The sequence below is a fragment of the Musca autumnalis genome, unplaced genomic scaffold, assembly GCF_047663935.1.
Source record: "Musca autumnalis isolate F117 unplaced genomic scaffold, ASM4766393v1 scaffold_3, whole genome shotgun sequence".
NCBI lineage: Eukaryota > Metazoa > Arthropoda > Insecta > Diptera > Muscidae > Musca > Musca autumnalis.
The window spans coordinates 105,683,678-105,698,130 of NW_027411866.1; the positions used below are offsets into that span (position 1 = coordinate 105,683,678).

At 34.5% G+C, this 14,453-nt stretch overlaps 1 protein-coding gene across 1 annotated transcript; it reads right to left on the reverse strand.

The window, feature by feature from the left end:
• Positions 1-2,890: 2,890 nt before the first annotated feature.
• On the reverse strand, positions 2,891-8,342 carry LOC141397298 (inositol polyphosphate 5-phosphatase K). Its single transcript, XM_073973412.1, has 2 exons — positions 6,359-8,342; positions 2,891-3,258 (listed from the first exon to the last, which is right to left on the reverse strand). Exon 1 carries the CDS (start codon positions 8,074-8,076, stop codon positions 6,550-6,552), a length of 1,527 nt encoding a protein of 508 aa, XP_073829513.1. The 5' UTR covers positions 8,077-8,342; the 3' UTR covers positions 2,891-3,258; positions 6,359-6,549.
• Positions 8,343-14,453: the final 6,111 nt, after the last annotated feature.

The following is a 14,453-nucleotide window of genomic DNA, read 5'->3' on the forward strand; positions in this document are numbered from 1 at the left end:
GACCTGTCCGTGTACTCGATAATTTGTAATAATTATCACAAATGTTTCGAATTTGACAGTTTTATAATAAAAAAGTTGCTAAAAAAGTGTTTGAGCAACCTTTAGTAGAAATTATCAAGTAAAAGGACAAACCTAGAATCGCACTCAGAGCAGTGATAATAGGTGTGTTCGTTTACTCGATAATTTGTACAAATTTGTACAAGTCCAGTAACTTCTTGTAAATGACTAACCCCCTGTTTTTGTAAAAAAATTTTATGTTCTCACACGAATTGTCAAATTTTATAGATCGATTTACTCGCCTTAGCGTAAATGTGGAACGCTGATTTTTGAATGTGGAATTCTTAACTATATATAGAACGTGTCTACGAAGAATTAGATCTCTATGTAATCTAGGGGCTGAGCTATGGATGCCCAAATTATTACGAATATAGACGAACGAACAAAAAAAAATAGTTACAAAAACAGGGGGTAAGGCCTTTTGCATTGTACTGTAGACTCTACAGTGTAGAGTAAACGAACACACATATTTTTACCTTCAATTCTCTTTCGGTTTTTTGTTGAAACATACATAAGTGAATATTTCTAATTTTGTTAATTGTTTAGTCTAGGAAATCGTGTTAGAGGACAATAAAGTTTAAAAATGAATAATGAATCATCGAAACAAACTTCCAAAAATGTTTCTTTTCTTTTGTAATGGTAATGTTTGTTTTCCCTAACCTCAAGAAAAAGGGAGATAGTTCATATTTGCCGGGGGATTCAGTATTACATTTTCCAATTAAAAAAGATCAAGCTCTCGGGAAGAACTGTTCCACTCATTAGACACTTTTTAGTGTCTCATTGGACACTGCAGTAAGTTATTAAAACGATAATATGGGTGGTGCATTGGTAAGTATGCTCGCTTTGCAATCTGAATGCCCGGCTTCGATTCCAAAGCCAGTCGACATCATTTTTTTAAATGACAAAATTATTATTAGCTATAAAACATTAATATAAACTAAAAAATTGATAACAAGTAAGCCAAGGCGGACGGCCGACCATGCAATACCCTATACCTTTACCCCTGGGAATTAGCTTTTCACATATCAAAATTTCTTTATGGAACAATAAACTTGTTGTAAGTAAATTTGTGGATTCTGGTACCGTATCACACCAAGCTTAAATAATAACATAATAATTGTTTCAAAAACATCCCAAAAGGGACAACGCTCAATGATATGGAACCCACAGCTTATCTCCGAGTCCAAACGGCGTGTCCTAAGACACCACTTATAGAGTAGTTTTAAATGACTGAAATACTCAGAAATGTCGCAAAGCTTAATGAAGGATATTTTGCAACCGTTGAAAAGCAACGTTGAAAAGCAACCTATGCTGCAATGTATGTATAAAAAATCAATTCGACAATTAAAACGTTAGGGCACCATGTAATTTGCAATAATGCAACAACTGGGAATGGGAAAATGTGGTTCTCTACACAAAACCCATTATATATTAAGCAGTAGGCCCGTTACCTAGCAGGCACTTTATTGCAATTTTCATCAGGGCGAATATCAGTAGTTATATTTCATATGTAGTCTACTTTGCCGGTATATGCCATCCAGGAAATAAAATATAGGCCAAAATGTGCAAAATGTATTAAACTGTAACTTTGTTATCTTATCATGTACACCAATAATTGACATCAATAGAAAGGTCAAGCGTTCTTCTTCCAAGTATAACTTACTTGCCCGGAATGTCTCTTCCAGAAATAAAGATATAAGCTGTATATTAAAAATTTTCGCAATTTTCACACAAAAGTTTTGGTCCATTTAACCCTCTAAATATTATCTAATCGCCATCTCAAATTGCAAGCTTCATCTTTGTCATATACTCTTAACTTATTTAAAATTTCGAGGTAACCTGACTATTATTGCGACCTACAGAACAAAATCGGACACAAATTATTTCACGATCATCACCAATTAAAATAGCGATCTATTCATCTACACAAACGATTGAACTTATTCTGCGAATTTATGATTTCTCCTAGAATCTCATATCGTTTTCTTCTTTAAACATACTTAGACAAACATTATTTTTTGTTTAATTCAAGTTCTTAGCTCTCTAAAGCGTGACATAATTGCAAATCGGCTTAAAATTCCATACACGTTACATGTATACATAAAATGTTTTCGAATTTTAGAAGTAGATTGTTGAAATGATTTGATAACTGGTATTTTTTTTTTTTTTTTATTTCTTAATTACGTCAATGAATGTAATTAATTTTGTCGAATGCATCGAATACTTATTAAAAAAACATGACCGAATAATAATTTTTAATTTAAGCACTTAGAATAGCAAAGTAATATAAAAATAAATACTCTTATGTGTACATATACATCTAAACAGATAATGAGGGTTTTTCATACAATTGAATAGATTCAAAGTTGTATTTTATTTATTTAGAAAGTTGTTAAAGGGCTTTTTGTTGTGACTGTATTGTGTAAACAACATATGCCATTAATTTGGTTTGATTTTCTCAATTTATGATACTCTTAGAAGGAGGATTTCAATAAAAAATAAAATGAAACACTTATTTTTTCATTTGTTTAAAGGTGCTGGCTTTTTTACATGAAGAGAAAGATCTCTCCACTCTCATAAGCCACTAATAAATGGGTGAAGCATAAATGTCAACTTTTCATATACTTTTTCAAATACGAATACATATGTATGTACATATATAAATAACACATAAAGAATTCTTAAATTAGATGAAACGAAACTTGATTTAGACATAAAGTTCCGTTAAATTAAGTATCACATTTATATGAAAACTGGTTTGAGACACACATTTCAATTTCCGGAAATCTTTTTCATTTTGTTTGCTTTTCACTTTTTAATGAAATCAAACATATTTTCATTGCAACAACAATTGTTGTTCGCTTTAACACATTGTCTTTATTTGAATGTCTTAAAAGATTACAAAAATTGTATTACATTTTATAACTTTTTTAATAATACATAACAGAAAAACAAAAGAAGTATAAAAAACAAACATAAAACTAAATTACATAAAATAAAAAATATAGTACAAAAATATAATTAAAACAGATTTTTGGACAGTTTGATTTTTTTTTTTTGTATTGCACAGATATATGTTATTCTTTGTTTCATTATACGTTAAGATATGCTTAAGCCTTACACTTAACAAAAAACATTTTTAACTATGTATGTATATAAACATCGGTGCTGTAAACGTATAAAGGTGTTTGGTCGTTATTGCTATAAGAAAAAGAGAAAAACATAACATTAACAAATTGTATAAATTTTGTTGTTTAAATTAAAGCTAATGAATGAAGTTATTCAATTCAATTCAATTTATTTAACTTGTAATTCAAAGCCAACCGGCCCATCAATGTAAATTACAAAATGCATAAGAATTGCTTAACCAAATAAAAAGGAACGACATTTCCTTCGGAATATTAACAAACATTGTGGACTACTTTTAGTTTATTGAGAATAGTGTTAGTCTAAATTGCATTATTTTTATACATACATAATTCATTATGACAAATTTCCTCTGAATGTTTTGGCTATGTCAGGCGGAAAAAAATAAATTTCTATCAGTGCATTTGCCAATTTTTTAGTTTAAATCATTAAAGGCTCCATAAATGCAACACGGAGAAACATTTCACATTGTGTTGCATTCATAAACGCAGTAGGTATTTTATAGACAACTTATCGTGTTCATAAATGCAGTACTGCATGCATTACTGGTCTTGCCGACAAAAATATGCAGTTTGATTAAAGCTTAATCGATAGATATTGCGCCCACCAGTCATTTAATTGCTCACTGTATAGTTCATAGTTTGTTGACCATTATATCAGTAAACATGAACTTGCCCACGAAAAACATAATATCGCTGTAAACTGGAGCAGTAGTACCTTCGGCAAACATTTCCAAAGAGACCATAAAATACACATAAACAAAAATGTTGAGCTTTCGTGAGAGAGGTACTCTAAGTAGCGGAAAGATATGGCCAATTTTCTAACTTAAATTGAGTTTGGAAATATTATAAAATCCAAAGTTTGGACAAAATCGATTGCTCCGTTCAAGAGATATTGCGCGTATATTTTTGAACAGTTTTGGGGGAGATGCCGAAAGGTGTACGCCGAACAGAACCATCTTCGAAGTCTATGTACGATTATCGGAAATATTACGATATGCTAAGTTTGGACCACCGATGTAACCGGTGCGCACCAACCACTTTACTTTTTACAGATTTCAGACCTTTTTCTCGGAAAGTATAGCCATGCCCCTGAAAAAAGTGTACCGTCGTAATACAAGTCAAATCAAAGAGATTCGAGAGCAGGTCTTAAACGGCAGTGGACCTATATACTCAATATTCGAACCTTATTTATGCCTGTTAGAAATATTGTGTTGTGCAAGGTGAGGACCGAATCGGTTACTCTCTTTGAGAATTGAGAAAACTTTTTGTGTTTTTGGGCCAATTTCTCAGGAAGTATGGACTTGCCGCCGAAAACAAAATTGTACCACCGTAACTAAGACCGCATGCACAACATATTGCCAAAAAATTAAAAACGATCCCAGACGAGTACTTAAACTGCACTCTTTCCCAACTTTGTGTGGGAGGTACCCGAAAGAGTGGTTTGATGTAGCTGATGCAGTCAACATTCGGACATAATCCGAGTCTGTAAGAAATAATACGATGTACAACTTTTGGACCAAATCGGTTCCTTCCTTCGAGGGTTATCTTACGTACTACTCAGTTTAGTTGATGCCGGCAGGCTTTTTTGGACCATTATCTCAGAAAGTACGGTCATGTCCCGCAAGAAGAACATGTTGCAAAAAAATTCAAAAAGATCTCAGAAGAGTTGTTAAGTTGTACTTTTACCAAATTTTGTTTGGGGGGTACACGAAGGAGCAATCCGATTTTGTCCATATTCAACCCTGACCTAGCCTGGAGGTAATATTACCATACGCAAAGTTATGACGAATTCGGTTACTCCCTTCGAGAGCTATCGTACGCAACATTTTGCGAAATATTTTTAATTTTATTGTGTGGGGGAGTTACCGGAAAGATTGGATCGATATGACCTATCTTCGAACCTGAGGGTATTATGTTCTATTAGCGATTAAATCCAACTTGGAAGGTCTCTCAAACCGGTAACTCCCAAGTTCCATCAATTTTGGCTAATCATGAATTTTAAACTCACAATGTCGTTGTTGATATTCTACAAATAATATTTGCTGGAATCAATACATGCTCAGTAATCTCAAGAAAAATAAGCACGCCGTGTCCTGATGTTATTATTATTAAAACATCAGTTATGTCTGCTTTTCGATATTATTTCCAAATTTGACTGGATTTTGTCTTTATGACCGAGTTTTGACTCTGTCACTAATAACTGTTAGATTAGTACTGCACAAGTTTCTTCTAATAAGAATTAGCAAGTAATCGGATACATATTTTATCATTACTTGCTAATTCTTACTGGAAGAGATTTGTCCAGAAATAAAACAAATAAGTTGCCAATGAAAAATCTTTCTTTGGCAAATCTGTAGTTCCAAACAAAACTATAGATCAACAAGTCTATCGAGCTATGTTGTGACTGTGTTTGAACAACAAAAATGTCAATCTAGAAACAAAACATCAGTTTGCAAGATTAGGAAATTCGACGCGTGCAAACTTAGCGCCTTTTACTTGTTTTAACTCGAACATGACATTGATATCCAATAAAACATACGGAAATAGTCGTACATATTTTTGAAAGAAATTATCAAGTATTGAAATCTGAAAACGAATTGAAATCGTTTCAGTTATCTTTGTGAAAGAAATAGCTAGATACCAATGTCTTTGTTGATTTATTCTGCTCTACATAAATACGGATAGTATACTGTATGTTATCTCATGTATGCAACAGACATATGGGTGATATACCAGAAGTATATTCTGTGAATGGTTAACTAATCAGAGCAGAGAGATTTCAATAAATATTATTGATTTCCAATAAAGTAATTTTTTGGGTACATAAATATACTATAGTCCACAACATGTATATTTTAGATAAACCCACATACACATGTTTCCAGTACGTCCTGCAATTATATGTACGTCTGTATATATGCATGTTTAAAAGCTTGTTGAATATAATATACCTCTTTTCCCATACTGCTATCTCTACACAAGTTCTCTTATTAGATAAGCACAATGTCATATAAATGTGAGCTTGTTACTTTTTAAACTGTGTCACTAATTACAAGTGCTAATGGGTATGTGAAAAATCGAATCAAATTCAACATCACAATGGAGAATTAGTTTTACGATGTTAATTTACATTTTAGATTTATTCCACTTACGATTTCTTTCTGTATTTTTTGAAATGCCGTTTTCCATAAATTGAATTTTCAACAATAAAATTGAAAATCGAGGTAGGATCGAGGGGTGGTTTAATAAAGTAGTGCTATTGGTGGTGGTGTTGGTTATACAGTTGATGTCATTGGTTTTATATCAACAATATATCACTGGCATAGCCGAATGAAAACCGATGTTAGTCGACATTGGAAAATCTGGGTGTGGATGGTCGTTTCTCGGCCTTGAAAACATTACTAATGCCCGCCACGCTTGAGACACCTCTTAAACCGGTATTATGGAAATAGATCAGGACATATTCTTCACCATCCTTAAGTTCAGCATCATCATCAAATTCCAAACGTATCAATTCCTCATTGGCTTGTTGCTGACGTCGCACACGCTCACGATGTTGATCACGACGTCTGTGGCGATGTCTACGTCCGCCACCACCTGGATTATTATCCCAGAATGGATCATTTGTATCGGGAGTAGATGGTGGTGATTCAGTCTTATTGACATATTCATAGCAAACATAATCCTTAAGACTGGCGTAGTTCACCGGATAAATACCAATCCAATCGAAGTCACGTTCTGCCAAATCCAATGGTTTCTTATATTCTACGGTATTCTCTTCATCGATTTTCCAAACAGCAATATCTTTAAATTCCACACATGGTGCCCGGTAGTTTGGATACAGTTTAATGGTAAATTCACTTGTCACCGGTTTATGATCACTAATGCAGTATCCGGGTATGGATTTATAGGCACATTGTTCAATCTCCAAATTAACATTGGGCTGTTTATTGTTCGGTTGTACACTGTACAGAATGCGATCTGTCCAAGCGGGACGTCTCTTCAAATTGTACTCTGATGTACCTTCATGGAACTTAAATGTGGGTGGGAAGGCAGGTTTACGTTCTTGCAACAATTGAAATGCCTCTTGTGTCTGCTGTCGGACATATGAAAGTTGATCACGGCTCATTAGTTCTTCCAAAGCTTCATCTTTAATGACTTTATCACGAACTTCTTGCGATGAGTCATCGCCCATTAGGCGGAAATTTAAATCGCCAAAAAGGAAAACATAATCATGATCATAGATTTCCCTATAGCGTGGGACATGATAGTGATGATTATCCATAATTTGTTTAAAATCTTCAATCCTCTCATCCAAATGATGATCATGGGCAGCCAAGTGACATACCACAAAACAAAGAGCACAGCCATAAAGATTAAAACGCACAGAAACCGCTCCTTTATTACCCCAAATACCTCCAAACCCAGTTCTCGTGAATTCTGGTTCAATATCTCGAAGATGTGGTACATGTTGCCTCCGCACAAATAAACTAATCAATAATCCTTGCATCTGTTCCGTTTTGATCAGTACATAATCGAAATCTTTCAACAAGTTCTTAACCTTGTCTGTCCAAGGGTCTTCTTTGAACAGACCCAATACTTGTTGTTGTGGCTGAACATTGACCTCTTGCAAACCTATTGCATATATATCGGGTAAATGATGATCTTCGACCAGATTGCTAATGCCAAGAAGATTGCGTAACGAAATGTTATCTGGGAATCTGGAACCAACATTCCATGTGACCACAAATACACGATATGTAGCTAATTGAGTGGACAATATGTTTGTGGCTGTCGTCGAACTTCCACCGCCCTCTCCGTTCGTTTGGGCAGCAACATCTGTTGCGTTGTCTTTATTGATTGAACTCATTGCAGCAAACAGCAGAAGCAATGAGTTATTAAATAATTAACACAAAATAACTTTATCCAATTTAGTTTAGCGCAGATACGTCGTTCACTTGTCGAAAATTGTTCAAATATGGTAGCAAGTTGATTTCTTGTTGTTGCTTCGTTCTTTTCGTAAATTTGTTGTTGTGTCAGTTGTGTCGAATGGAATACGCGATTTAAACTAATAATTCACATCGAATGTGAATGTGCTCCCCAATCATTCGCCTTGGCTCCAATACTGCTACTGACGAATAGTAACCAAAACAAAATGAATAAAGAATGAAAATGGAATGAAGGAACATCAGATAAGAACAGGGTGGTTTACAAAACTTCACAATAACTCAAAACAACTACAATTCGTTTATGTCATGTTCACACGAGCGTTTCAATTACATTGTTCGCCTGTCGAACGACGTACACGAATTAACCCGTTTCCACGATACCATTCGTAATTAACAGAAACATAAACAAAATTTCCTTCATTTCCAAAATTTCCTTGTTTTCACGAAAATTTGAACCGAAAACACCATGGTAGAATAAGAAAAGGTAGCAGCAATACACAGCTGACTGAACTGTGTTGTAACGTTAGTGTCAAATTTCATATGATATTTTATACATTTATTTCTATTTCGATGTACATCAGGGACATATATTTTTTGAGAAAAAAAATATATCATTCGAAAAAAAAAACATTTCCCAGAAAGACTTCTTCATATCAATGATATGTAACCTCCTCCAAGTTCGAACGATAAGCCGCGCAGTAAATCCCCGCTTGTAGAGGCGATACAACGTTTGTTAATATGTGAGGTATTTTGTTAAAACTTAAAAAAATAAAGCCCTAATAAACATGTGCTTCTTTGATTTCTAAAACAAAACATTGAAACAGCTTCTCCTTTTTCTATGAATTTCCAGCGACCCCAAACTTTTCTGCAAGAATTCTACTTTCTGCGAGAATTTATGCATTTAGTGGAATGATGTGGAAACATAAAAATTTAAAATGTAACGAATTTTCATTCATGTTTTCCAAAATATTCAACCAAATGTGAAAAATTATTAGTTTTTTAAATTCCAATAATTTATAGACATTTCCTTGTTTTGTTTACAAATACAACTGGCAGTAACGTTACAAACAAAAACAAATTCCCTTGTGGTTGTTGTTCGAGTTGTATTTGTTGTAGTATTAACTTTACCTTGTATTTGTTCTACCATGCGAAAACACATAAAATATACATTTAATGAATAGGAAAAGCAATAGACTTTCCTTCAAATGTATCTTCTATATTTAACTATACACATCTTATTCATTTTTTCCATAAATTCTGAATAATTTTGTATTTTCAATATATTTTTATATGTTTCTATTTTCAAAATTAAAGAGAGAGAGACTTGTCAAAACAATGTTTGTGTATACAGACTTTCAGTTACTTATTTCCTTTTTGTTTCTGATTTTTTACGCGATTTTGAACTAATGGACAAGAAATGTGTGTGGAATAGGAAGGAAACATAACCATCTTCCTTCTGCATCTTTATAAAATGTTTAGTTCATTAATTGTCATTCATCTTTTTCCTTTTTTCTACAAAATTTTGTGTTTTCAACAAATTTTTCAATTTTGAATTCTGACATGTCATAATTAATTTTTTCGATAAATTCTCTCATTTGTTAGGGATGGGACATATTTATTCGTCGTTCAGAGAGTATTTCTAATCGAACAACGTAGAAAAATCGTCCCTAGGGGGAGCCTGTAACCCCTATAGGGCGCGTCCCCAGGTGGCGGATAGGGGAAAGCTTCCCAGATATGGGTGGTAGGACGGAAATCAAATACGTGCCGCGGACCAACAGGTAGCTGCGTCTGCCTTAAATTAAGCGGCAGCAAACAGCGTCTGTACTCCATTGGAGCGGCTGAGTATGTAGACGGAAAACTATAAACCCATCAGAAGGCAAGGGGAAACCACTGATGTATTCCCTCCCTAGAAAACCATACAATTATGAACAACGAATCAAATACACGGCCCTTAGTCTCCGGCAATACAAGGGTGCTAAGAATCCCCGGAGGTAAAACAAAAAGAAAGCTAAATATCGGTACCTGGAATGTAAGAAGTCTCTACGAACCAGGAAAACTAGCCAACACAATAAACGAAATGAACCATTACAACATAGACATATTGGGTGTAAGTGAAACATGGTGGCCTGATAATGGCGAGTTTACATCTAACAACACAAAGGTATACCACTCTGGCAATCAAAATAACAACCACCGGAATGGAGTTGGAATCATAGTAAAAAAGAATATTGCGAATTCTGTAATAGGATTTATACCAAAATCAGATAGAACAATGCTCATAAAAATAGAAGCAAAGCCTATGAATATAAACATAATACAAGCGTACGCGCCAACTGCAGATAAAAGTGATGAAGAAATTGAAGTATTCTATGACGAAATCACATATTTATTGAAAACTACAAAATCCCATGAGATAAATATTATCCAAGGTGACTTTAACGCAAAAGTTGGAGAAGAAGCTGTACCTAGTGTATCGGGAAAATACGGACTTGGAGATCGAAATGAAAGAGGGGACAGACTGATTCAATTTTGCCAAGAATATAAAATGAAAATAACAAACACATTTTTCTGTCTTCCCAAAAGAAGACTGTATACTTGGAAATCTCCACAAGATCGAAAAGACAACATTGTGAGAAATCAAATAGATTATATAATCATAAATAAACGGTTTTTCTCATGCATAAAGAAAACATCCACTTATCCAGGAGCTGACGTGCCATCCGATCATAATCTTCTATTAGCAAATATGTGTTGCAGAATATCCCTAGCAAGGAAAACGGTTGGGCGAAGGAAATTTGCTGTGGAGAAACTTGATAACCATAATACACTCACAGTTGTGAAGCAACATATAAATCGTGAATTAGACAATATAAACAGGGAGGAAGTAGAGAACATATGGAGTTCTATCAAAAATACATTAAAAAATATTGCCAGCAATAAGCTAGGAAACTACAAAAAACCTAAAAATAAAGAATGGATGACAAACGACATACTCAAATTGATGGAAGAGCGCCGAAAATATAAACACATAAATTATGAAATATACTTTGAACTTAAAAGAGAAATTCAATCGGCAATACGAAACGCAAAAATTGAGCACTTAAACAAGCAATGTCAGGAAATTGAACGTCTGCAGGAGCTTCATGACGACTTCAATTTACATAAACGACTTAAAGAAGCCTCAGGAGTATATTACAAATCAATACCGAAAATACTATATATTAACAACAAAGCTGTTTTTGAGACAAATGAAAAAATAATAGTATGGAGTGAATACATAAAACAAACATTTACTGACAGTAACCGATCAAACAACGTTTCGGCTAACCAACAACCACTCACAGGGAACCCAATATCTAAAACTGAGGTGGAATCTGCAATAAAATCATTACGTAATAAAAAATCTTGTGGACCAGACGAAATTCCTTCCGAATTACTAAAATTGATAGACGACGAAAACATACAGCTTTTAGTATTACTTTTTAACTACATATACGACTCAGGCAAATACCCTCAGGACTGGCTGAAATCTACTTTCATCACAATTCCGAAGAAAAACCACCCAAGACAATGTACCGATTACAGACTAATAAGTTTGATGAGCCACGCTCTCAAAATATTTCTAAGAGTTATACCATGATACAATGATACAAGGTAACCTCACGCTCACAACTCACAGAGTTGTATTCGCTTTGCCGTCCTTTCATTGACAAAATGATTTTGACAAACTTTGTATGTGTATGTTAAAACATACATACATATGTCAATTATATTTACCTTTTCAATTTATTTGATTTTCAATTATTTAAAAATTTTCAATATAAAGTTTTCATTTGGAGTCGATTATCCCAGTTCGTCCGTCCGGCTGGAAGATAACTCTCGAACGGATCAGCCGATGTGGTACATTTTGGTCCTCGTAATATAATGTTCAAACTTTGCTCAATTACGAGGATGATCCATATCAGTCCACTTCAATATTTTCGCTGATATGGTGCGTACGGGTAAGTAACCAGTTTGGTCCATAATTTGCACATCGTAATATTTCTTCTTGGCATAGATGATAGACTGTATCGGTCTCATCCCTTAGGTGTCTCCCAAAAAAATGTTTGGCATAAGTGCAGTTTGGACGCACTTTTTGGATCGTCGTGAAAACTTTTGCAGCATTCAGGGCAAGTTTATACATACTTCTTGAGATAATGATCCAAAATCTTCCAAACGTACAATTCAAAGAAGATGTTTATATCGAACAAAAATGTTCGAGGATGGACTAGAAATTATTCCCAAAAGTATTCCTTGTGATCCCGTTTACAGCGATGTAATTGGGGTTATTCTGAACGAAAATTCCCCGTGAGTTTTTCACTTTCTCCCTTAAGTTGTAACGACAGAAAGGCAAAACTGACGGGGAATTTTTGTTCAGAATAACCCCAATGTGTTTCTTGGTCAAGTCCATATTGGTCCAAAAGCTTTAAAATGTCAATAAATGAAAGGAGGGAACGACACTAGCAACCTTTGCACATTGTAACATTTCTCTCAAACATGGGCAAGTCCTTGCTTCCTGATATAATCACCAAAACCTCAATAAATCCTACGGTAAGCCAACTAAATGGCGGTTTGGCACGAAAACTATTGAGAGAACATCCAGTTCCAAGATGAACTACGGCGTTTAATTAATAATAATTAATTTAATACAAACTACACAACTTGTTAATGTATATATTTGTGTTATTTATTATAAATTATTTTTACGCAAGGAAATGTCCAATGTAGATGGATGATATGTATTATCGCATCTTTGATGTTTATCAATAAAATAAATGGAAAGTAGTCATGGCTACAAAATTTTGTTTATTTTTTTTTTTTTTGCTGGGGAAAACAACTTTCGGTGGTAAGAACCCCGAAATGATACAATAGTTATGCTGGTTAGGGAAGTGTTGTTAGCACATTGAGGTTAACCGCTCCGTTTATTGTATTTTGTACAGTCACAGAAGTCAACTTTGTTCTTGAGACAACGGGCACGAGGGAAGACCTTGTTGGGTGGATCATGGACAAGCTTTCTAATATCTTTATTGTATAAAGACCAGAAAAATATGTGTTAGCTATTTTGGGTTGAAGAAGGTTGGATCCCTTCGTTAAGGCAAACGACTGAATATTCGGCAGATGACAAAACGACTATCATGGCCACCAGGAACCAATTTCAACATGTTCCGCTTGTCAACACCTTCATTGGTGAGTTCCGCCAGCACGGACACGGGGAATTCAGCATTGGTTTGGTGACCTGTAACAATCATCACACATTTAATGTATAAATATAAACCCACTAATCTTCGCTCCAGCCCAATTACTTACCGGCTTGTTCGCCGTGAGCATAAGGAGGCTTTTTACGGCACATCAATTGGTTGTTGTTATAGCAACCCAAATATGTTCGTTGATGTATTATTACAGTTAACAGCTTCTGGTTCCTCTGTTTTAGACTCCAAAATTCTGTAACCAGGACTGGTTGCGTCCATAAAGAATCATAACCATTAACAAAACAAATGCAGCGTATAGTGTGTCTCAATCCACATGCCGGATCATTGCATCAATTTGGGTGGCTGCATCGTCCGGAACAGTGTAGTGTTTTCCTTGGCAGCTGGCTTTCGGCGTTCTTCTGCTGCTTTGGATATTTCACAACTTACTTTTACACAGGTATTTTAGCGAATTTTCACAGAGTTTTAATATATTCGCATTAGCCACGATTTCTATCACATCTCATACCATTTTCTTTTGTCAACTTTTGGCAAATTACGATAATAATTAATCTGCTTTATATAAACAAATTTTTTAAAGAACGTAAACAAATGGTATGTCAGTATGTTGTGATTGACATACAATTACAAAAACAACATTTAGATTGTTTTTAGGCATGGTTGTATTTGGCAGCTCAAGGACGGGTTTTTCAAATGAGATTACCTTCTTATTCTGCCATGGAGTTATACATTCCAGAATATATAAAAAATGTGAAGAATACATGGGGCTATCGCAATTTGGATTTAAAGAAGGCATGGGTACGAGAGAAGCCCTAATCTCTATACAAGTTTTAATACAGAAATGTAGAAATGTACAAAAGGACGTATACATTTGTTTTGTGGATTATGAAAAAGCCTTCGATACCGTACAGCATGACAAAATGGTGGAAATCCTCATTTCTATTGGCATCCAAGGAAAGGAACTACAGTGTATCAAGGAACTATATTGGAACCAAACAGCACAAGTCGACATTAATGGAGAACTTACAGAATCCATTGCAATATCGAGAGGA